General features: G+C 41.4%; 1 protein-coding gene across 1 annotated transcript in view; it reads left to right on the plus strand.

Annotated features, from left to right (window-relative positions):
- Window positions 1-24381, plus strand: part of SPEF2 (sperm flagellar and cilia associated 2) — a 110635-nt gene that overhangs the window by 77346 nt on the left and 8908 nt on the right. Inside the window, exon 28 of the mRNA XM_090037935.1 lies at window positions 916-1145. Coding sequence (XP_089894061.1) covers window positions 916-1145 — 230 coding nt within the window. The remainder of the gene's footprint in view (window positions 1-915; window positions 1146-24381) is intronic.

Below are 24381 nucleotides of genomic sequence, written 5' to 3' on the forward strand. Positions count from 1 at the left end.
TTTAAAAATGAGTTAAAATTATTCTTTTAATTTGCTAATATTGATCCTATGACTTAACACTTGATGTTTCCAGTAGTGCTGCATGTCTTGGAAAATTAGTCCATGGAAGTGTTACACAACTAATCTTAGTCTTTTCTTAAAAAACAGAATTAGCAGACTTATGAATCCTGGTAGAGGGCTGTAATTTATTCCTAGGAAACTGTATCAGAACAGTTGTACTTTGAAATTTGGGGGTCATTTTGCTGTTTTTCCCATTCAGAATTCTCCACCTAGTGTTTCTGCCACTGTATGTGTAGCAGTTATCAGGAGATATTTTAAGGATCACAAAAGAAAAAGGTATCCTTTCTGATACAATTAGTCTGCACTGTCTAAGGAGGAAATAGATTTGGACAAATATGAGTATATTTGTTACCCTCTTTAATTATGAAGAAGGGATCTTCTGTGTATTGGTCATATTTTCCCACCTGTAATCAGAGTTCATATGTCAAAACACCAGTATTATTCTTTTCCTGTGGGAAGTGCTCTATAAATCCAGGAGTGTACACTAGCAGAGAGAACAGGGAGAAGAGATGAGCAAATAGTGGGTAGATGGTGTGTTCAAACAAGTAGCCATCACCCAGCATATTCTGGCTATGTCTGTGTCATCTTTCCATCAAGCCCCCTCTATAGATGAGATTCCCCTTTATGTGGAGCCCACAAAGCAGTGACAAATGGTGTCATGCTGCTAGTAGAGAAGCAAGATATTGTAGGGACTGGGAACAGGCCTCCTGAGGTTCATTCCTTTTCCTTGATTCACATAGAGGATGTGTGCTTTGTTAAGAAAACCTGCAAGTGATGAAAGATCTACAAACCTTACCCTAAGTCAGTACTACTTAATATTTTTAATATCCTAATTGCTATACTTCAATTTTACAGTGTTGAAAAATTAACTGAGGTTGCACGCCACCACATCGAAAGTTCTACCAAAATCCCATTTGAAATGGTTTTAGAGGATACAGACTTCTTTATTAGCAGTGAAGTAAAAGTAATTCCAGATCCTGTCCCTCAACCACACCCTCCACCTGCAGAGACATCTGCAAATAGTGCTTTAACTACTTCACAGCTTAGCATGCTCCACAAGCAATTTCTGCAGCTGGCACCTAAAGGTAGGGAAAAATATTCTCATATGTTCATAATGTGTATTAGCTACCTAATCAAGATTCAACTGTTAGACACTACTAAGCCATTTTTCCTCTTTGCAATAACATTATTTACACAAATTTGTACCACTAAGTAAAGATACATTTATTGTTGCAGAGAGCAGTCATAATGCTATTCATTCATTTTCCTGTCAATGTGAAATGTTTAAATGCAAGTAAGCTGTTAAATCTTTGGATCTGGGATCTTACATTTAATATCCTTCTAACAACTCATGGCAACTTTTATTCACTCTTTTTTATCTATCTGGGTGTTATATATGCTTTTATGTAGTATCCATCCATAATGTAATTCTGAAAAGTCATGAGCCAAGAATTGTGTCCAACTAGAAGTCTTTAAGAACCTTATGCTTCTCAGCTTAGTGCTGATGAGTACCACGCTATTATAAATAGTATAATTTAGGCAACTAGTACTCTGTCAAAAGGTATTGCAACCCACCTCTGGGTTGAACACTGCCAAAAGCCAGTTTCCAAGCGTTTACTCAGATAACATAGTTTATCATATACCACATGACCCTAAAGAAGACATGCACTTTGTTTTGGGAAGGTAGAATGAAAAAAAAAGATTTTTCCAGAGTTATGGCCAAATCCTAGCATCACTTGTCCTCCCCTTGCTGCTTAGCCACAAGCTAGAAGTTTAACCCTGTCACAGCTTTTGGATCAACTATTCAGCCAAAAGCTGCATTCAATTTACCACTGACTGTGACAGGTTTAAACCTCTAGCTTTTGGCTGAGCAGCAAAGAGAGATCGAATGATGCTCAGGAATAAACTATGCCCTCCTCCATGTGGCCAGGAGGGAACCAGTCCCCAGCAGCATCCCCATCCTTCCATTCCAGCACACAAATTGACTTGATGCTGAAAACACACTGCAATTATATCTTTTTTATTTTTATATTTGTCTTACACTGCTTGGAGATGAGAATGTTGCTCAATTCTGTCTGAATTAGCAGATGCAATTATAGTTTATACCACAGGAAATTTTACATTGGAGCCGACCAACAACTTCATGCAATCAATAATCCTGCAGTAGATTTTGGGGGGGTTCTTTCACTTAGACATGGCCTTACAGTAAAGTGGGTACTTCACAGCTTAGGTTAAAGTAGAACTTGGGCTCTAATCTATATTCCAGCCATACCAATTTTCCTGTTTAGACCACAAAATCTGAGTCAGTTTTTTGTCTGTGGAAATTCAAAAGGTTAATAACAATACCTGGGTAATTAAAACATGGGCAGTACCTGGTACTTATGTAAGCTCAACAGTGTAGACATACCATAAGTGTAAATATACCCTGAAAGTATAAGAATCCTAGATCCAAGATGATGATCAAGCTTCCAGGCTAATTTAGTTCTGGTTCAAGAATGATATAAAGTGTTTTATGGATTAGGCATTTTAATATTTTTTTCCAATTTGGATTAGCAGGGATCTTGACTTTCTCTGTTTAAAAATTCAAAATTCTGACTAAAAACCCCCAAATCTACATTTTTCTGCTACTAAAATGAAGCAGCACTATGTATATAACAGTTGAATGCAATGTTTTATTGATATATTTATAATTTTAAAGCAATTTGGAAGCCTACCAGTGCCTCAATCATTTTAATAAAATAAATTATAAATATCTATATATTTTGGCATTTGATTTTGGTTTTTTTATCATAAAAAATCAGAGCTCACCCTGCCTCCTTCACTCACAAGGACGTGGGTCCAGTTGTAACTGTTCTGCCCCTGCTTTGTGGTGCTGAGCAGCCCTGATAGACTGGTGCCCCTCACTCCCAAGCCACAGCCCCCCCAGCCCTGTTAGTGCCTCTCGCTCCTGATGCACAGCCTCCAGTCCCCACCAGTGCCTCTTACTCCCAACCTGCAGCCTCCCATCCCACCCAGCCCTGCTGGTGCCCCTCATTCACAACCAACTGTTCCCCATCCCCAGGCTCCACCTCTATGCTCTGCTGTGGGCATACAAATCTGGGAGTCGTGTGCCCCCCAATACATCCCCTGTGGCACCCAACCCCTCCCTGGGAGTGCAAAGAACAGGGAGCTGGCCACCTCATTAGCCCCTTCTCCCAGATGAGCTGCCCATGGCTCCATCCTGCTCCCTGGCTGGGCCTCACGGCTGTGCATTCCAGCATCAGGCTCTGTGCAGTGTCCTAGCTGCCAGAGCCTCCAGCCCCAGCTGCCAACCCTGCCCCACTCCCTCCCTCATCCTGGGGGCTGAGTGTGAGCCACCACCACCACTTCAATCTGCCTTCCCCCATGCATCACCTATGCCCCTGCCGTAGAGTTACCTGCAGGCAACTGGAGGAGCTGTTGTGCACCACGCTGTCTGGGGCTGTATTGAAAGCCACGTGCATGTGTATGTACACACACATGCACATGGTACCCCCTGTGTTTGATCAGCCTCTTCCTGTTCCCCCTAGGCCCAAGCAGTCCCTTGCAGGCTGGAACACTGCCAGCCTGCAAGGGAAAACTTCAAGGAGAATATCTACATTGTTCTTCTCTAAAGGAGAAAATCTACATTTTTTCTTGACGAGTGGAAAACCCAGATTCCTGCTGATTAGTTAAACCAGTACTGATGCAAGATAGAAAAGAACTAAATAACTAAAAATATCTGACAGAGATTCATTTCTGCTAGTGTCACAAATTACATAACTTTTTTAGCAAATTGTTAACAGTAGGAGGTTTTGAAATAGGATGTGTAATTTAACATTAGGATCAAATTCCCTTAATATAACTTGGTTGAAGCCCTCTGTGGCCCACTAAGATTGAATTTGGTCCCTTTTGTTGAAACGCCTATCACTGTATGTTTACATAGAAATTGAAAATACTTTTGAACTTACCTTTTGAACTCTCTTTGGCTGAGAAACATGTTTACAGTTTTCCTTTAAAGAGATACATATCGTTCTATCTATAACGTGGGTGTGTGGAGGTGTGTGAGCACATCTAATCATTCCAAACTGTTGTGTAGAAATTAAAAGTATAGCTAGCACCATATTTACACAAATACAAAATGTTTTTTCCAATCAGCATGGGGGGAAAAAGGCTGTCATGTTACATTCACAAACAGGGAAACCTCATTAAATACATTGGCTATCATTAAACTGCTGCCAAGACCAGCATGTACTCACTAATGGAAATCAACTATGAAGTTGCTTAAATGCAGCCAACACCAAACATGACTTTAAAACACATGGCCCACATTGGACAAATATACTGATTTTTTTTTTAGTAAAATTTTTCTTCCAGGGCCAAATAAGTTCCGAGTTAAGTTCCAAATTTCAGCTAAGAGCCCAATCATTCAAGTCTGTGTGACACCAACACAGGCAAGTATCGTACCTCCCAGACTCATCAGCCTGGACTTTAGATGTTCTGAAATCCATGGCAAGCATCCCATGTGGCAAGCCCAAGGCCTGGAGGTTTGGGCTTACCCCTTAGTCTTGCTTGTCCCTAGTCAAAATGCTGAAGAAGCAAGCTAGAGGAAACACCCAAAACCAATCCGCCATCACCATAAATTGTGTATAGTGAAATCCTCACATTTGGAGACATTTGGAGACTGTTGCAAGGTCAGCTTGCCAGCATTGCAAGGAAGACAGGCCTCTACCTTTAACACTTGAGTCACTCAAGGTTGAGGAGATGCTAGTTCTCCTGCTAGATACCTGGGAGCCTATCACAAGGATAAGTTAGTACAACCTATCTGAATGAGATGTGTGGATAGTACCTATTGCACAATTCCCTTAAGTACCAACTCTTTTTCCAGTCATGGTAAGCCACCACATTGAGTAAAATTCAGCTTTTTCACTCCCGCAGCTGAGCTGCACCTTTCTTTTGCATGTCTAGTGATTCCTTTTTCTTCATGATTTCATAGATTTCATAGACGTTATGGCTGGAAGGAACTTCGAAGATCATCAAGTCCAGCCCCCTGCCCCAGGGGCAGGAAGTCAGCTAGGGTCAAAGGAACCCAGCAAGATAAGCATCCAAGTGTTTCTTGAATAAGCCCAGAGTAGATGACTGCACCACATCTGGAGGGAGTCTATTTCAGGCCTTGGGGGCTCAGACAGTAAAGAATTTTTTCTTATGTCCAGCCTAAAACAGTCTTGTAGGAGTTTATGACCATTGGTCCTTGTTTTTCCTTGGGACACTCCAGTGAACAGACTGTCTCCCAGATCCTGATGAACACCGCTTGTGTACTTATAGGCAGCCACCAGGTCCCCCTTGAGCCTGTGCTTTTCCAGACTGAAGAGTCCCATGGCTGTCAGCCTCTCTCCATAGGGCCTATTCTCTTGCCCTCTGATTATGCACATGGCTCTCCTCTGGGCTCTCTCAAGCTTCTCGACATCCTTCTTGGATTGTGGAGCCCAGAATTGGATGCAGTACTCCAAGTGCGGCCTTGCCAAGGCCGAGTGCAGTGGGAAGATGACATCCTGAGATTTACTTAAGAAGCATCTACAGATGCAAGCTAGGGTTTTGTTTGCTTTGCCAGTTGCAACATTGCATTGGTGGCTCATGTTCATTTTGTGGTCAATCATGACCCACTAAATCTCTTTCAGCAGTGATGCTAGCAAGTGTAGCACTGCCAAACCTATAAGTATGCTGCAGGTTTTTCTTCCCCCGAGGTGGAGTACCTTGCATTTATCAGTATTGAACGTCATCAGATTTGTGTCCGCCCACTTCCTAAGCTTATCCAAGTCAGCCTGGTTCACTAGCCTGGATCACTGAGCTTTAAGTGTCTTGCAAACATCACCAAATTGGGACGCAAACAGTTCACCCAGAAACCATTTGCCGCACCTCCTCCCCCTCCCCAGCTTGTTGCATATGATTTGTGTGGTCACACCCTCCATGAAGTGGAGCTGGACCAGGCAGTCCTATACCTTATCTGCATATACATTTTTGGAGGATCCCAGAATTCATGACAACACCCACTTTCAATCATAAACGGGGGCTAATCAGCACATGAATACTATGGGGGGGTGGGAGGATCTGGAATACATACGCATACTGAGCAGTGCTGAGTTGTGGGGTCACCATGGTTGACCCTGCTGGGGCTCAGCTTAAAAAACTATATGGCAAATCATGAGCCGTTTGGCTTTAAACTAGTATCATGAAGTTTGTATGATATATAAGAAGGTACACTGCTTAAAAGTGTGTTTATGCAGATCTTGTGCTAAAATGTGCAGCAGTTTAAAGAAAAAAAGGTGAAATGAATCAATTTTTAGATGAAGTAAATATGCAGGTACCTATAGAGATTTGCCTGTATGGTATATTATGTTTATTTCAAGGTCAGGGTTTTCAAATTTGCTTCTTACTTCCAAGTGCTCAGGGAGAACAGAGTCTGACAGTAAGAAGTGGGGGGGGGAAGGGGCTCCAAGGGGAACAGGTGGGTGGGCCAGAAGGCAAGGGGGCTAGCTGACTCCCCAGATTTATTTTCCCTGCTGTAGCAGTGGGAGAGGTCCAATTAAAGGCAAACCACAGATAATTTGATTCTATACCTGGAAAATTATAACATATGTATGAATTGTCCAAATACGGAATCTAATTATTGGGGGTCATCTTATATTCAGGGTCATCTGAGTAGTTGAGTAAATATGGTATTGTGCATGTAACATGGTGTTATTCAGAATACCTGACTATTGGTATTAATTTAGTATCACCAGCGGGTGCATCTACACTTGCACCATTGCTGTGTAGTAACTTAGGTTACTGCACACTAACCAGACATGATTGTTCAGTACAGATGACTTATGCCAACTCGGGTTGCAAATGCAGGTAGCAAATTTACCCTTGAGTAGTTACTGTGCAGTAAGGCATGTGTACATGCCTTACTGTACAGTAACCCTATTTGTGTGGACTAACTTGGGAGCAACATTACTCCCAAGTCAGTGCACACACAGCATTACTACACTGTAGTGCCTACATGTGTAGACACCGGGCTTAAAACTGCTTACTGTGCACTAAGTTACTGCATGGTAAATGCATGTGTAGACATGCCAGCATAAAGCAAATTTTCCAGATGTCAGACTTTATTGGTCAATCCCTAAAGGATCTTACAATTTTGTTTTTAAATTATACCCATACTTAGCTATAATAGAGGCCTTAATAACACCTATGCCATTTAAAAGACAAAGCAATATTTCCATGGTGTACTGCTAATAGCCAGTAAATCCTTGTAGCAAAAAAATTGAAATGAATATTCCACTATCCCTCAGTGTTGCCTCTAACATAGCAACACCTGCCTCTAAAAAACCCCAACATGAAAATAAACTTTTTAATGTGATATGTCTTGAAACATATCAGACTCAAGGTGTTGCAGACCAAGCAAGAAACAGGTTTCTCAATCAAGAGGCCTTAGCCGAGACTACCCTGTCAGCAGGTCCATCTCTTTTAAGCCAAAGCTCAAGATCCTCCACTGATCTCAACAATAATAGTACTGCATAGCATAGGAATAGGTGTGAACTCTCAAATAGGCATGTTCCAGACCATTTATGGCTTTATTAGTAGTAGTATTTATTTATTTATTTATATTATGATAGTGCCAGTGGCCAGGAGCCCACAGGATTAAAAACAGCTCCTTAAACTTAATGTAGAGCCCTACAGGTAGCCAGCGCAGGTAAGAAAGCACTAGTGTAATAGTCAAGATATTCTTCTCACAAAAATTGGGCTACTGCCTTCTGAATCTCTGTCAACATTAAATGGCTTTAACATGTAGTGCCAAGAGCACATTATAGTAGCTAGCCTTTAGGTGATAAAGGCATGAATCATGTGACTAAGATCCACATCCACAAAATGGTCTTAATTGCCTAGTCAGAGCTTCTAATAGAAGAAAGCAGTCCTGGTTCTTGCTGAAATGTAGCCATCCTGCAGTCATTAAGAATCCAACCAAATGTTCAAGTTGCAAATATGGGAGATGGGATAATCTCAAATACATGAGCAGATACACTCCTTACCATGTCTTCCAGTTACTTTCTCCATCCCTCAGTATATCAGTATTAAGTTTCAGCTTGTTCAGTATCATCCATGCTTCAGTTTAAATCAGACGCTTGGAAGAGCATTCTACTGTACCATCTGGGTCAAACTTTTCCCTTTGCAAAGTCTGAGAAAAGGGATCAAGAACAATCCCACCCACTCTTTCCTGACCCACAAATGAGATCCATAACAATGTGCAATAGTTTGTGACATGGAAACTAGTGAATTTATTTGACAATACTGGCAAATGCACTTAGCCTTCATTTTCAACCAATACAGTTAACACAGTTTCTATCCTGTACCCCTGTTGGTTGCAGTTGACAAAAATCAAGGAAATCTGAGCTATCAAGATAACTTGAAGCACAAGGAGAAGATTAGATGGCATAATAATAGTTACCAGATAATGGATATTAACTTTTTGCTATCTTAAACAAAGAGCTTATCAGTAGATCTTTAAGAGAAACCAACAGCCTGATGTTAAGACTACAACTGACAATCTACATTAACACTTTACTCAGAACTTCTCAAAGGCAAGGCAGAGCCCAAGCATCTCAAAGATTCCCCCATATCTATTGTAAGAGAGTACCACTGACTGAAACTCAGGTACAGGTAACACAGAATTTGTCCCCCAAACAATTATCTTATGTCTGTAGAAGCAAAATCCAGCTCCATAAATTAAGGAAGAGTCTTCTCACAACACAGACTATGTCAGCCTCTGAGTGGAGTCAGTGTGTAGTGTCAAGCAAGTGTATTCAGGGAGCAGATCTGTAATCCATCATCTGAAAAAAAAATCTGTGGAATGGTATTTTGTGGATGGTATGTAGGAAGCAAAATGGCTTCTTATTTTCCCTTGCGCAGCCATAGCTTCATAGTTTCTAGGGTCGGAAGGGACCTGAGTAGATCATCTAGTCTGACCCCATGCCATGGCAGGAAAGAGTACTGGGGTCAAACGACCCCAGCAAGGTGTTCATCTAACCTCCTCTTAAAACCCCCCAGGGTAGGAGCCTGCACCACTTCTCTTGGAAGCTGGTTCCAGATCCTAGCCACCCTGACCGTGAAGTAGCGCCTCCTCTGAAGAGAATGACAGAATTGAAGGAACAATCTTCTATCAGTCTTCGAGGGCAAACCATCAAAACTGTTTCCATATAGACAAGATGTGTTACAACTTCATTCTCAGAAGGGAATGGCCTCCATGACATGAAGAGTATATCAATTATTCTACCCCCAATCCTTATCCAGATACTCAAGACTGTGGCCAGCCATGATCCTCATGTGCACCTGAACTGACTTGGAAGAATCCCAAGCTGACACAGAAGAATTGTCATCCCTATATCTGATGAAGTCACCAAGTATGAACAGTCTGGGTAAATCCAACAGAACATCAGTGAGTTATGCATGCAGGAACGTGGAGATGATCTGTATACCAACTTTAGTCCCATCCTTTCACACTGAAGGAAGGTGAATTCATTGTATTCAGTCCATTTATGAAAATCTCAAAGCACTGTACCACCATCTCCTTGTTGCATCCTTTCAGTTCATGCTGTATCAAATAATCAGCTAACATTAGCTGTCCCAATATATGGCCTGCAGTATTGTCCAACCCAGTTATGGTGATATTTATAAAGTGGAGAACTTTGTTTTCAAGCCATATTAGCAGAAGCCAAAATTGTGATTTGCAGTCCTTGTGTACACATACTCATCATTAGAAACTATTGAGATCAAAACCAAGGATCCCAGTTTACATCTTTATTAGCAACAAATAAAATAGTTGTGTTTATAGTATGGTAGTGCCTTCTGGGTTCCAACATGGCAAGGGCCCCATTTTGTTAAACATGAATGAAACATAACATTATAAAAGACAATTCCTTTTTTCCCTAGGCATATATTCTTAAGCAAGAAATAACAAGTGGATACAATAGAGACAGTTGCATCGTAATCAGCTTTCTTGTGTACTTCATTCTTGATTCTCTCTGAAGACAAATAACTGACCACTCTAAGGACTGCTAGAGAAAAACCAGGCTTGTAAAAAAACAAACTGGTTCTGGGCCCCAGGCTTTTCAGCATCTTTATCAACAATTTAGATGATGATGTGGAAAACAAGCTGGCCGAGTTTGCAGTTGATACTAAGTTATGAGGAAAAGCAGTCATGCTAGGGGATAGGATGCAGATCCAAGTAGACCTTGACAAACTGGAAAGGTGGGTGGAGCAGAACCGGATGCAGTTCAATAAGGATCAATGCAGAGTGCTTCGTATAGATTTCATAGATTTCATAGACATTAGGGCTGGAAGGGACCTCGGGAGATCATCGAGTCCAGCCCCCTGCCCAAAGGGCAGGAAGTCAGCTGGGGTTATAGGATCCCAGCAAGATAAGCATCCAATTTACTCTTGAAGATGTTCAATGTAGGTGCTTGAACCACCTCCGCTGGCAGACTGTTCCAGACCTTGGCGGCTCAGACAGTAAAGAAATTCTTCCTTATGTCCAGCCTGAAACGGTCTTGCAGGAGTTTGTGACCGTTCGACCTCGTCATCCCTTGGGGCGCTCTGGTGAACAAACGTTCCCCCACATCCTGGTGGTCACCCTTGATAAATTTATAGATGGCCATCAGATCACCCCTGAGCCTGCGCTTTTCCAGGCTAAAGAGTCCCATGGCGCTCAGCCTGTCATCGTAAGATCTGTTTTCCTGACCTCGGATCATGCGCGTGGCTCTCCTCTGGACTCTCTCAAGCTTCTCCACATCCTTTTTGAATTGTGGAGCCCAAAACTGGACGCAGTACTCCAGCTGCGGCCTCACCAGTACAGGCCGAGTACAAGGGGAGAATGACGTCCCGGGATTTGCTCGAGAAGCATCTATGGATGCAAGCCAGCATTTTGGTCGCTTTACTAGCCGCAGCATCGCATTGGAGGCTCATGTTCATCTTGTGGTCAATGATGACCCCCAAGTCTCTTTCTTCTGTAGTGCTAACCAACGTAGCACTGCCGAGCCTATAAGGGTGCTGCAGGTTTTTCCTCCCAAGGTGGAGAACCTTGCATTTTTTGGTGTTAAACACCATGAGGTTCTCATCTGCCCATTTGCTGAGCTTGTCCAGGTCAGCCTGGATCACCCGCCTGTCCTCTGGCATGGATGCTTTGCCCCAAAGTTTGGTGTCATCAGCGAACTTGGCCAGTCCACTCCTGACTCCAATGTCCACATCATTAATGAAGATGTTGAACAGTATGGGTCCCAGGACAGAGCCTTGAGGGACCCCACTGGTCACAGAGCACCACAATGAGTGACTGCCATCAATCACAACCCTCTGGGTCCGTCCAACTTCATCTAGGGAGAAGTAACCAGCAACATGAATATAGGTTAGGTGGAGATGTCTTGGCCATCACGATGGCTGAAAGGGACCTCGGGGTTATGGCTGATCACAGGATGAACATGAATTGCCAGTGCGATGCTGTAGTCAACACTCCTAATGGCATACTGGGTGGTAGGGCTGTGGGAAACGGCACCGTTTTGTTTCAACTTCCATTACACCATTTCGAAAGGACAGTGTTTTGTTTCATCAATTCATTTTGTTTCGAAGCACAGTACAATTTTGTTTCATTGAAACTGTTTAACTGTTTCAATGCGTTTTGATGTTTTGCCCATAGACTATTATAGGGAATCATGAAAATGCCTAAAAGTGTGTCATTTCTTGCCTGATTCAGATGAAAATTGCAGGAATGGTAGACCATTCTGAGGGCATGAAGACTGCTAAGTTTCAAGGAGATAGGTGCAGAGGTTTCTTGGAAACTGCACCTCAAACTGTTCAGAGCAAAACTTGTGACACTTGCTGGCAGTGGCAGCTTCCTGTCATCTGGCGCATAGATCAGTTTGGAGCCCCACACTCCCGGAAGGAGTCCAGCACAGCCCTGCAGCCCTCCTGGGGGTGTGAGCTCCTGGATCTGTGCGCCAGATGACAGGAGGCTGCCATTGCTGCCTGGGGGTAGTAGCAGCAGCAATCTTCCTGGTGCTGGGTGTGGGCTGTGCCCAGTGCTGGTCCCAAGCAGCAGCAGCAGCCTTCTCTCATCCTGCAGGCAGATCTGGGGGCCTGCACCCCTGGCAGGGCTGTGGGGCTGTGCCGGACTCCTCCCGGGGGTGTGAGGCCCTGGATCTGTGCGCCAGATGACAGGAGGCTGCCGCTGCCAGCTGGGACCCATGCTGGGCACAGCCCAAGCCAAACGCCGGGAAAACTGCTGCTACCACTGGCCACAGCTGGCAGTTTAAGCATGGTGTCATCCCACGTGCAGATCCAGGCTCCCACACCCCCGGGGGGGCTGCGGAACTGTGCTAGACTTCTCTCAGGGGGCATGGGCCCCCGGCTCTGTGTGCGGGATGACAGGCTGCCGCTGCCGGCCCTGACTGGCGCTGAAGCCAAGGAAGCCCGGCTTCAAAACTCAAAACATTTAGAAACTTTTGAGAGGTGTCGTTTCAAGTGCCCTCATTTTGTTTCAAAGCCTTTTGTTTTGTTTCGATTTTGCTGTTTCGAGCTCGAAATGCATCGAAACAGCTTTGAAACAAAACACCCAGTGAAATTTCGCACAGCCCTACTGGGAGGCATTGGCTGATGCATCATGAGCAGGTTTAAGGAAGTGATAGGTCCTCACTACTCAGCACTGGTGAGACCTCAGCTGGAGTACTGTGTCCAGTTCTGGGCACTGCACTTCAAAAAGATGTGGAGAATCTTGAAAGGGTCCAGAAAAGGGCCACAAGAATGATTAAGGGCCTGGAGGACAAACCTTATGAGAAAAGACTAAGGGATCTAGGACTGTTCAGCCTGGGGAAGAGAAGACCGAGGGAGGACTTGGTGGCCATCTATAAGTATGTGAGGGATGAATATGGGGAGCTGGGAGAAAAACGTTTCACTAGGTTGACCCAGGGGAAGGACAAGGAGCAATGGCCATAAACTGTTAGATGGTGGTTTCAGGTTAGATGTAAGAGAGAACTTCTTTATGGTAAGGGTGACCAGAATCTGGAATAGACTTCCCAAGGCAGTGGTCCAGTCTCCAACCTTGAAAGTCTTCAAGAGGTGACTGGACGGACACCTTGCTGGGATCATTTGATCTCAGCAATATTCCTGCCCAGAGCAGAGGGGTTGGACTTGATGATCTTTCGAGGTTCCTTCTAGCTCTTAATCTCTATGATATGATTGTACTGGCCTTTTATGCTTTCTGCCCAAGTTTTCATTTAACAAGGAACACTTAAGCTATTCTTTTTTGTTTCTCTAAGTGTCATTGTCTCAACTGGATGTGGCTTTTCAATATTTGCTGGTTTACTTAGGTTGCAATTTTCCAGTGGCGATAGTAAGATAATTAGGATTCTTTTAAGCACCTGTTACAGCATAGTGGATTCCTGACATAGGCTGGGTAAATACCTCATCAGGGCATGATACAGAAATGAAATTTCTGCATGTGATAAATGATTGCTTTCTAGAAGAACTCATCTTGGAACCCACAAGAGGAGAAGCAAGTCTAGACTTAATCCTAGGTAACACACAGCACCTGATTCAAGAGGTATTTGTTGATAAGCCACTCTGTAATAGTGACCATAATATATCAGATTCAACATTTGGACTGGAGGGACTAAGTCAAAAAGTCTACCATGCTAATATACAACTTTAGGAAGGGAAATGATACAAGAACAAGAAGTAAGAAGTTTAAAGGAGCAGTCAAAAATATAAAAGGCCTGCAGGCAACTTGTAAGCTGTTTAAAAATACGATATTAGAGACTCAGGAAAAGTGTGTACCACAAATCAGAAAGGTACCAAATGGCCCAATAAAACCCACGTATGGCTCAATAGCACAGTTAAGGGGGGCATTCAAGGCCAAAAGGCATCCTTCAAAAAATGGAAGGCATGCCCAAAAGAGGAAAACAGGAAACTCACAAACTTTGGCAAGTTATGTTGTAAAAGTGAAATAAAGCAGGCCAAAAAAAGAATTTAAGGAGCTTCTAGCAAAAGATGCTGAAGTTAATAATACATTTTTTTTAAAATACATCAGAAGCAGGAAACCAGCTAGAGAATATGTTGGACCTTTGCATGCCCAAGATGTAAAAGGTGCATCCAAGGATGATAAGACCATAGCAGAGAAGCTAAAAAAATTGTTTGCATTGGTATTTACTGTAGAAGAAACTGGGCAAATTCCCATGCCAGATAAATCCTTTCTAGTGGATGGGTCTGAAGAATTGGACCACACTGAAGTAGCAGAAAAGGAAGCATTAGAACAAATCAATAAATTGAATAACTAGGGATGTGCGACATGGGCCCTATTCAATTCGGATTTGGCCTGAATCAGGGACAGTGATTTGATTGGTTGATTCAGATCACTGTTCCTGATTTGATTTGGCCAAATCTGAATCTGAAGATTCAATGCTGATTTTGAGAATTAGTGCTTTGGACATAGACACAGCTTTAAATGCTTTTTCTACATACATGCATGGCATGTGACTGTTGCGATGATGAAGCAGATGGAGCATCTTACAGGAGTGCAGTGGGACCCTCCATGTGGTCATCGGCGAATGCAGAAGTGGACCAGAACTACTTCCAGTCCACTTCTGGGTCCTTCACCAAGCATGCCGGGCTCGGCGATCAGCTGTGAGGGACCCCAGGTGCCCCCCAGACCCAGGAGGCACCAGTCACCAAGCCAGGGGCATTGGGGTGCCCCCCGTGTGCTTCTCAGTGGACTCAGAAGTGGACCAGAAGTGCTTCTGGTTCACTTCCAGGTCTGCTGCCGAGCATGCTCTGGAGCCCCCCCACTTTCATGGGACGTTCATCCTGCCCCAGCATCTCAGCATTCATGAGCCACCTGCTACCTAGAGGTATGTAGAAAAAACATTTAAAGCTGTGTCTGTGTCTGAATCTTTCCAAATCTCTCCAAATTGATTCAGAGGGTTCCAGTTCGATTCAGAGAGATTAAAGAATCCTGTAATTCTATTTGGATTCGGAGATTTGGCCACTGAATCTCCGCTGAATTGAATCAGGGACTGAAGCTTCACACAGCCCCAGTGAATACCGTCACCAGTACCGGATGGTATTCACTCAAGAGTTCTGAAGGAACCCAAAGGTGAAATTGTAGAATTGCTGACAATAATATGTAGCCTATTGTTACAAATGGCCCCTGTGCCAGAGGACTGGTGGGTTGCCAACATAACAACCATCTTCAAAAACAGTTCCTGGGATCTACAGATCTACAGAAAGTCTCAATTCCATCCCTGGAAAGTTGATACAAAATATAATAAAGAATAAAATCAGTAGCTCCATGGACAAATATGATTTGTTGAGGAAGAGTCAATGTGGTTTTTAGAAAGGGAAATCCTGCCTAAGCAACCTGCTTGAGTTCTTCAAGGGTGTCAACAAGCACATGGATAAGAGTGATCCATTTGACATAAATGCTTTTTGAATGTTCAGATATAACAAAGTCCTTCACTAAAGGTTTTTTGAAAAACTGTGTTGCCACAGGATTGGAGGAAATGTTTTTTGTGGACTGAGAGCTGGTAAAAATTAGGAAGCAGAGGGAAGGGCTAAATGGTCACTTTTCAAGATGGAGGCTGGTCAAAACTGGGGTCCTGCAGGCATTTGTGCTTGGTCCTATTTTGTTTTACATTTTCATCAATGACCTAGAATGAGGGTGCACAGTGACATCTCAGTTCCAAACTGATGGAGAGGAGCTGCAGAAAGATATCACAAAGCTAAGTGAGTGGGCAAAATATGGTAGATGAACTTCAATGTGTACAAGTATAAAGTAATGCACCTGGGGAAAAATAACCTTAACTATACATATACAGTGCTAGTTCTGAACTAGCTGTTATGACTTAGGGAAGAGACCTTAGAGTCATTATAGCTAGTTCTTTAGAACCATTAATTTAGCGTGCAGCATCAACCAGAAAAATCAATAACATGTTGATCACTAAGGGAATTGAAAACAAAAAAGAGGGTATTACCATGGGCTCAGGCAGAAGTGACAAATTTTTGCCCAATCTTGCCACAGAAAGCAGTTTACAGCCATGACCAAACAAGTGCCTGGCTTCAGACAGCTTCAAAAAAAGCCGATCGGGTGAAAATCTGAACCCACATTGCACGAGGGGTCAGATGAAAATATTTCAAAACAGAGCATCTTCTGTATCCGCTCTCTGCACTGTCTGCCAGCCTGTCACTGTTTTCAGAATGGTGTTGGGGAAAGGGAGCAAAGGAAGTTAATTTGGGGGTTTGTCAGCCCCTGCTGGAGGGTGGGGCAGGTGTACTGGAGCTCCCTCTGCTCCCTTTCCCCCTCCAATTCTGAAACAGGGACAGGCTGGGAGAGAGGAGCGGCTGCTGTGAAGGGAAACCAGCTGCAGCTCGCAGCGAACCACTAGATTCCCCTCTCCCTGGAACCAACAGTGAACTTCTGTTCATTCTGGGAGATGGTTGTAACTCAGAAAGCTTCCTGCAAAGCATTCTCAGTTACAGCGGGAAGCTGCACTTCTGTCTGCAGCCCATACCATTATACAAATCCATGATGCACATCTTGAATGCTGTGTGCACTTCTGGTCCCCACATCTCCAAAATAACGTAGTAGGATTAGAAAAGGTACAGAGAAGGGTAGCTAAAGTGATCAGGGGCATAGAACAGTTGCCAAACCAGGAGAGTCCAAAAAGGCTAGGACTCTTCAGAATACCAGTACTAGGGGGCATCCACTAAAATTAGTAGGAGACAGGTTTAAAACGAATATGACAAAGTACTTTTTTATGCAATGTGTAGTTAACTTCTAGAATTCATTGCCATCAGAGATAGTGGAGGCAGATAGCATAACTGGATTCAAAAAGGGACTGGATAAATTCACGGATGAGAGATCTATTAAGAATGGCTTGTGATGCTTCTTCTGGCATCTGTAACCCAATAAATGGTCGAGGCCAGGGTGGGTATTCAATAGATCATTCTAGAGGTATCTGGTTCAATGCTTTCCCTGTATAGCTTTCCACTTCTGCCACTGTAAGAGATGGGGCTAGATGGGCTGCTGTGAAAGATACTGGGCTAGATGGGCCATTGGTCTAACCCAATGTTGCCTTATTATGACTGGACACTTTTTAAATGTCTCTCTCTTGCCTTTAGCACAAGAATGAAGGACCCTTGTCATTGAAATCAGTGACACTCCCCTCCCAAGAACTTAAATCCTAAGGATAAAGTAGCACTGTTCTAACCTATTGACCACCCTAAAGTGACCACCAAATCAAAACATTTCCCAGACTTCCCAAGAGAGACAGGCTTATTTTTTTATAGTCTCAACCTTTCAAGGAGAGTTAAATCTTCTATTCCTTTTGACAAAGAAGGAAACAGAAAGGATTTTCATTCCTGTCCCCACAGCCCATTACATTTCTATATCCAACTTCTTTTACCCAACAGAGTAATTATGCAAATCCTTCTTACAGATTTCATAACAAATAAGAGAGGAGCTCCTAGCTCTTTGCTGCAAACACTAAGTCTAGAGAAAACAGTTAAAGCCACCATTAACTATTGACCCCCAACTAGTGTCTAATTCTACAATCCTTACTCACGTGAGTACTCCTCAGATTACCTGTGGTAGGGAAGTCATCTAACAGTTTATGAGCACAGGCCGAGTCAGAATCAAGCGCTGATATAGATAGCTACAGGTATATAATACCCCAGATACCAATCTTAACACACTTACAAAGCAGTTGTTGTTTTTTGTGTGTAGTTAATGAAGTTTTTTTGTGTCAACTTTGTTGTGGTATTGTTTATGCTGTTGCTGTGGTTAGTCTGCGTTTTCCCTAAAACCTTAATGTTATATAAAGAATGACCACGGTCTTGGTTTGGTGTTGAATGCGGTATCAATAATCATCATTATCAGTTAGTGTTTTTAATTATTACTGTATACATAAAATACTCCCAGCATCTCTATATAGGCTGCACTTTTCAAATTGAGTTCCAAACCTAATGTTTCCAGGCCTAGCACAGGGATTATCTCCCTCACGAAAATGGAGCTTCTGCCTGTAGCAGAATTTTAATTATTTGCATTTTCCCATTTCTTTAGTCTGGGAAACCATAGAAGAAGAAAAATGAAGTTGAGACTATTACTTTTGTGAAAATAAACATCTAAATCTCCACAGTCAACTTAGGTAGCAGATATTTTGGAAATAGAGGCTATCTTGGTGCTTATATTTGATAGATTGCCAAATGAACAGAACAAAGGGGAAGCCCAATACACTTAAAATAGTTTAGACCCATAAAAATTCAATATTAGAAAGGTCAAATTTTAAACAGTTTTATGTTTCCTAGGAATATAAAGTATTAAAGAAGTGCTGATGCATCAAAAGCAACTTTGTTGTGTCCTTCACCCTTGGTTCTCTCTGGAGTCACATAACTGACCACTCTAAACATCGATGGAGAAAAACCAGGCTTGCCCTGGACCTTCGTACCTGCTGACACATTTGACAAGGAACACCCAAGATATACTCTGGTTACTCTGAGTGTCATTGTTTGTATTGGAGATGGCTTTTCAGTGTTGGTTAGTTCCTTTAAGTCCTTTGATCAGTTTTCCAATGGTACTTTCATGTGAAATGAATGTGCTGCTTTATTCTCTTAGAATGAAGATGCCTCAATTCTGTAATGGAAGACCTGAGATAGATCTTTGAGCCACTACTGCCTAGTTGATATATTTTTCCTTTTTCTAGCAGTGTCTTTGAATATATTCTTCCTTATCAGGAAAATCTGACTACTTGTTTGTCTGATCTTACTTCCTCTGGTTTCCTTTAGCAATATATTCCTTTTATAACTGCATCTATTGTCAATTGCATCAATATGCCTTTGTTTTTGGGACTTGTCTATCTATTCCAAATGTACCCTACTTAATCCTACTTTGAAATCACCATTTTGCTTTACCAATTTAACTAAAATACATTATTTCCCAGTTCTTTTAATCTGCTTATAACTTAAATACATAAACATGTTCTTAGTCATATTCTGCCATTTCTCACAATCGTGACCTGGATGAGCCAGATTGCTCCTATTTATAGATCTATACATTCAGTAGAAACAATTATGAATCAGGTCTTTATTTTCCTCTACATTCAAAATACAGAAAAGAGAATACCTGTAAAGTTTTGAAGCAGTTTAAAATAATCTACTTAGCTCTGATATTCAGGATATATACAGTAATTTGATGTTTATTTTTCTAATCCATTATGTCCAGTTAGTTCTGGTAAGAATTTCTCCCAAGCCTTATGACTTTAGATTTGCCAAACATAATAGACAGTCAGTGGCTGGCATTATCACCATTATTTGTGTCAAAACTCCAGATACTATAATCTTATCATTCGTTTCGTTTTGTTGAATCCAATTTAATCACAAATAATGAATAGAAATTGAAGTTTTGTTTATAGGCAAAGGTAATCAATCCTCCATCTCTAGTACTGTTTTCCCTAAGGCTAATTCTTCCTTCCACGTTGAAAAAAAATTAAGTTGCAGACTGGAGACATTACTTTACAGTTAGGGCTGCCAGGCTCTGGAATGGGCTCCCAAGGGAGGTGGTGCTCTCTCGTACCTTGGGGGTCTTCAAAAGGAGACTGGACAGCTATTTGGCTAGGGTTTTATGACCCCACACTTGTTCCTGCCCATGGCAGGGGGTCGAACCTGATGATCTGTTTAGGTCCCTTCCGACTCTAAGCACTATGAAACTATGAAACTTACTTATTATTTAGCTCTCCTGTTACCTCTCACAAAATTGTATAGGTGTCATTTATTTAATATTTTTAAAGTCTGTGAATGTTTGCCTGTATATAAATCTTTAAAATCTTTCTTTGTACATAATTACTTTTGTGAAATGCCTTTCATCTGACAGGTTCTTAAAGAGCTTGGCAAACATGCACATGCATGCATATATAATCTATATATTGATTTAAGAATCAAGAAACTTATCAGAATGGCATATGAGCACCCATTCAACCTCACTACATATATACACACATGCATGCTTTGCTCAGGGTGGAGTATCAACCAATGAGTACTTTACTCATTTATCCACTACTGAAACATCACTGTCTGCAATCTTCAATATTCCCAGTCTTTAGCAATCTCAAGTGATGGCCAAAAACATCCTTGACATTTTTTTTCCAGTGAAATTTCATTAATCAGTTTCCTTATTTTTTTTCAACCAGCTTTAGTAACTCTTGCCTTAATTATTGCTCATCTCTCAGCCTCCTCTCTAGTTGGTCTACTTTCTGTTCATATTTTGCTGCTCTTATAATTTCTTATTTCTATTATGCCTATGGTAGCCTTTGTTGTTCTTTCTGTGCCAAATATATGGTTACCACTAAGATTTAAATTTAAGTTCAAAATCTATTACTGACTTCTAAGTCTCTGAAAATTGGCCGTTGTATTTGCAAAGCTTGCTTCATGTTTATGTGCTTTTTCACAATGTGGGCTGTATCATTTCTCTTTCCTACTTCTATCTTTATTGTTTGTTGTTTTAGAATGCCTATTTGGCATGCATAATGAAAATTATCTTATTTATTATTGTTCTAAAACTACCTTAAAATATATTTTATTCATTCGCAGTTTTGTTTTATTGTTATGACATCTCACGTTTATTTGAAACAAGTCATTTTCTTATGTTATCTAGTTTCACTACTTACTGAAATTGTATGTTACCACTTGTGAAAAATGCAAAATACTTCAGTAAACAATATTTACTTTGAAAAGCAATTTTATTTATAATATATTTATATTTCAGTTTTACCAGTCTTTATTTTTAACAACATTTTACTGAGACAAAATTTACTTGGGGACAGATATTTGACTAATGTAAACTGTGGTCTTGGACAGATGTAACAAAAGGAGAATGAACAGAGACCATCTTAAGGGCACAAGAGTAGGCAATCCCAGTGTGAAAAAAGTGAAGCAAGAGACTGTCCTGGCTAACTGGTGAGCTATTCAAGAAGTTGAAATTTAAAAAGGAATTCTACATAAATACAAACTGTCCGTATTATATTACATAGCCTGAGTATGCAGGGAGAAGAAAAATCAAGAAAGCCAAGGCAAAAATTGAGAAACAAGTAGCAAGGGGCATAAAAGGTAACAAAAAAGCATTCTATAAACATAAATTAAGAGGAAGAGGAAGTTCAAGGAAAACATTAGGTCCCTTACTGAATGCAGAGGGCCACCTACTAATGGACAAAATAGAAGAATCTGAAGTATTTAATGCCTATTTTAACTTATGTCTTAATGAATGAAGCCAGGTATCCGATAACAAAGTACAGTTGGCAGCGAAGATAAGGAAGGCACTAATCAGTGTAGAGTAGGGAAAGAACAGATTAGAGCGACTGGATGTTTTAAAGTCAGCAGGGCCAGATGAGATGCATCCTAGAGTACTCAAGGAAGTGGCCAAGGTAATGAAAGAGCCATTGCATGTTATCTCTGAGAACCTGTAGAGGTTTCAGGATATAATGTGATCGGAAAAGAGCAAATACAGTGCACATATTTTAAAAAAGGAAGAAGGAAGTTCTTTACAAAACAGTTAGTCTAACATCAGTACCTGGATATATTATGGAGCGTGTCATCATGGAATCTATGTCTAAGCAGCTAGAGGATAATGAGGGAGCCAGAAACAGCCAACATGGATTTGTCAAGCGCAGGCCATGCTTGATCAACCTGGTTTCCTCCTATGACAAAGTGATAGCTTTGTGGATGCAGAGAGAGCAGTGAATGTAAAATATCTTTGTTTTAACAAAGTTTCTGACACTGTTTCTTATGATATTCTCATTAGTAAGATAAGGAAATACAGTATAAATAAAACTATTGTAAAGTAGATACATAACTGACTGGATCAGTGTGATCAAAGTAGTCATCGATGGCTTACTGTCTACTTGGGAGGAGATACTGTGGGCTTGGCTAGGTTTCTGTCCTGTGTCTGATACAGTTTACTATCTTCATGAATGATTTGGAGGATGGGATTGAGCAAATTTGCAGGTGATAACAAGACTGGTGTAGCTGCAGACTATTTGAATGATAAGATTAGGATTAAAAAATGACCTTAATAGGAAAAATGGCCCAAAATTAATTGAACACAGTTCAGTAAGGGCAAGTGCAAAGTACTTCACTTAACATGAAACAATCAAATGTGCATGGCTTCAAATAGCTTGGCATCAGTACCACAGAAAAAGGCCTGGGATAATGGTGACCTGTAAACCAAGTATGAGGCAGCAGCATACTGCGATAGTATTGTTACAAAAAAAAAACCCCACCCCCCAAACCCTCAGCTTTTGTATTAATAGGATTAATAGGGTTGTATTAATAAGCATGTCACTTGTAAGTCAAAGGAAGTGTTTTAGGTACCACACTTCAAGAAAGATGTGGAAACATTGGCGAGAATCTATCAGAGAGCATAAAATGATTAGAAGGTAGGAAATACAGTTTATGAGAAAATGTTGGAAGAACTGAGATGATTTAGTCTGAAGAACAGACTGAGGAAGGATTTGATAATATTTACCATTGCCCAATTGTGATGGTGTTTTCAGTGGCTTGTAATGAGCTGATAAGAATGTATGACCTACTAGTGCACTGCAGTTTCTGCTAGTTTGGGGTAGAAGGTACCTTGCTGAAGAATAAGATAATGACTCTCAAGAGCTTCATATATTTTCACATGTAAAGATTCTGATCTATAGGATTTCTCCTTTCCCCAGTTTTTGGAATGAATAGGTTACCACTTTTGTTTTAGGACTTGATTCTGCCAGTCATTCATTTCAGTACAACTTACTCTACAACTAGTCTGATATTTGTCACTGCAACCTATTGTATGAAGCCACCCTTACTCTGAGTAACTTAAAATTGATTAGTTCTTAGAACATCCTGAATAGGTTTGTAGCAGCTATTTCCTCTTCTCGTCTCTTTTGACCATTTTCAGCAATAACCTGATCCCATTCTAACGGATGCTAAGGCAAGTAGAAGCTATATGATTACTTTTATGCTGCTAGCTATGTCTCTCAGTGCTGACATACACTACATGCACTGTAACAGCTAGAACTGCAACTGGCCCGGTGAAGTGTTCCTTCATTGTGACTTGGGACAATAGAATGCCCTTGTGAAAATGCCATATGGTTGCTTTCCAGATCTTTTGCAGGGAAAGAAAATAAAGGCTAGCTGCCATAGTAGAATTACTTTGTACGTAATGGACTTCGACCTTACAGAGCTGACCTATGCCACAACTCCTATGGATTTTTTTTTCAGACAGCCATTTAGGCAGTATTCTGTTCTAAATACCAGACCCTCCTGTACTGTTAGATATACAAGTTGAAATAGCATCAAAGTAAACAGAAATGTGTTGCTAGCTTTCAGTGTTCTTGCCTCTTTGTATTCAGAGTGGGTACAAGAACCAAGGCTTATAGAAATAACAGGGCTATAGGCAGTTGCTCTCGCTTCTTCGCAATGTCTAGCTATGTTTAAACCCTGTTAGGAAGGTATTTACATTTCTTATATTTCTCCTTGGTAATGCAATCAGCAAAGCTATGAGCTTTTTTCTCCACAGCTTAAGCTATCTTCATTCTGTAAGCAATTTCTATTGTGTACAGATACAATTGCAACAAACTCTTCTTTGTACACTTTTACAAAGAACTGTTATGTTTTCTGCTCTAGAAGGGAATTGAATGATAGGTTAGTGATCCTTAACCATTTTAGATTGAAGGCATGCCTTAGAAAATATCAGCTTTTAGTTTTTACTCATTTTTTCCACTACAGAAAAAGAATAAAGCAATTCTTTACATGTCAAAATATTTTAACACCATGAATTCCTATTTGATATGTCTGGGTTTATCTTGTGAATTACATTTGCACACCTAACATTGCTGACATTGTGTGGCACCTTGCAGCACCTTTGAAATCATCTCAAGACACCCCAGGGTGCTGCAGCATCCTGGCTAAGAATCACTTAGCAGCAGCAGCAGCATTCCCTTGCAGTCCAGGATGATTGTTGTCCACGATTGCCTTATCCATGGGTCTGAAGAGGACTGATGAGGCTGACCTAGGATCAACAGGTTCCATTGCAACTCGGGTATATGTTTCCATGTGGGGTGGGTGGCCCTGGATTCTTGGTTTGGTCTGCAACATGCTGTTTATGCCATTCCCGCTTTTCTGTCTCCTGTTGTCATGAGGTTTCAAAGTACTAAGATCTTTGCAGCAGATTCTTCCTCCATTTGGGATATTCCTGGGTAATAGTCTCCTACAAGT

Source organism: Crocodylus siamensis, chromosome 3 (genome assembly GCF_052110815.1).
Source record: "Crocodylus siamensis isolate JL-2025a chromosome 3, ASM5211081v1, whole genome shotgun sequence".
NCBI classification, from domain to species: domain Eukaryota; kingdom Metazoa; phylum Chordata; order Crocodylia; family Crocodylidae; genus Crocodylus; species Crocodylus siamensis.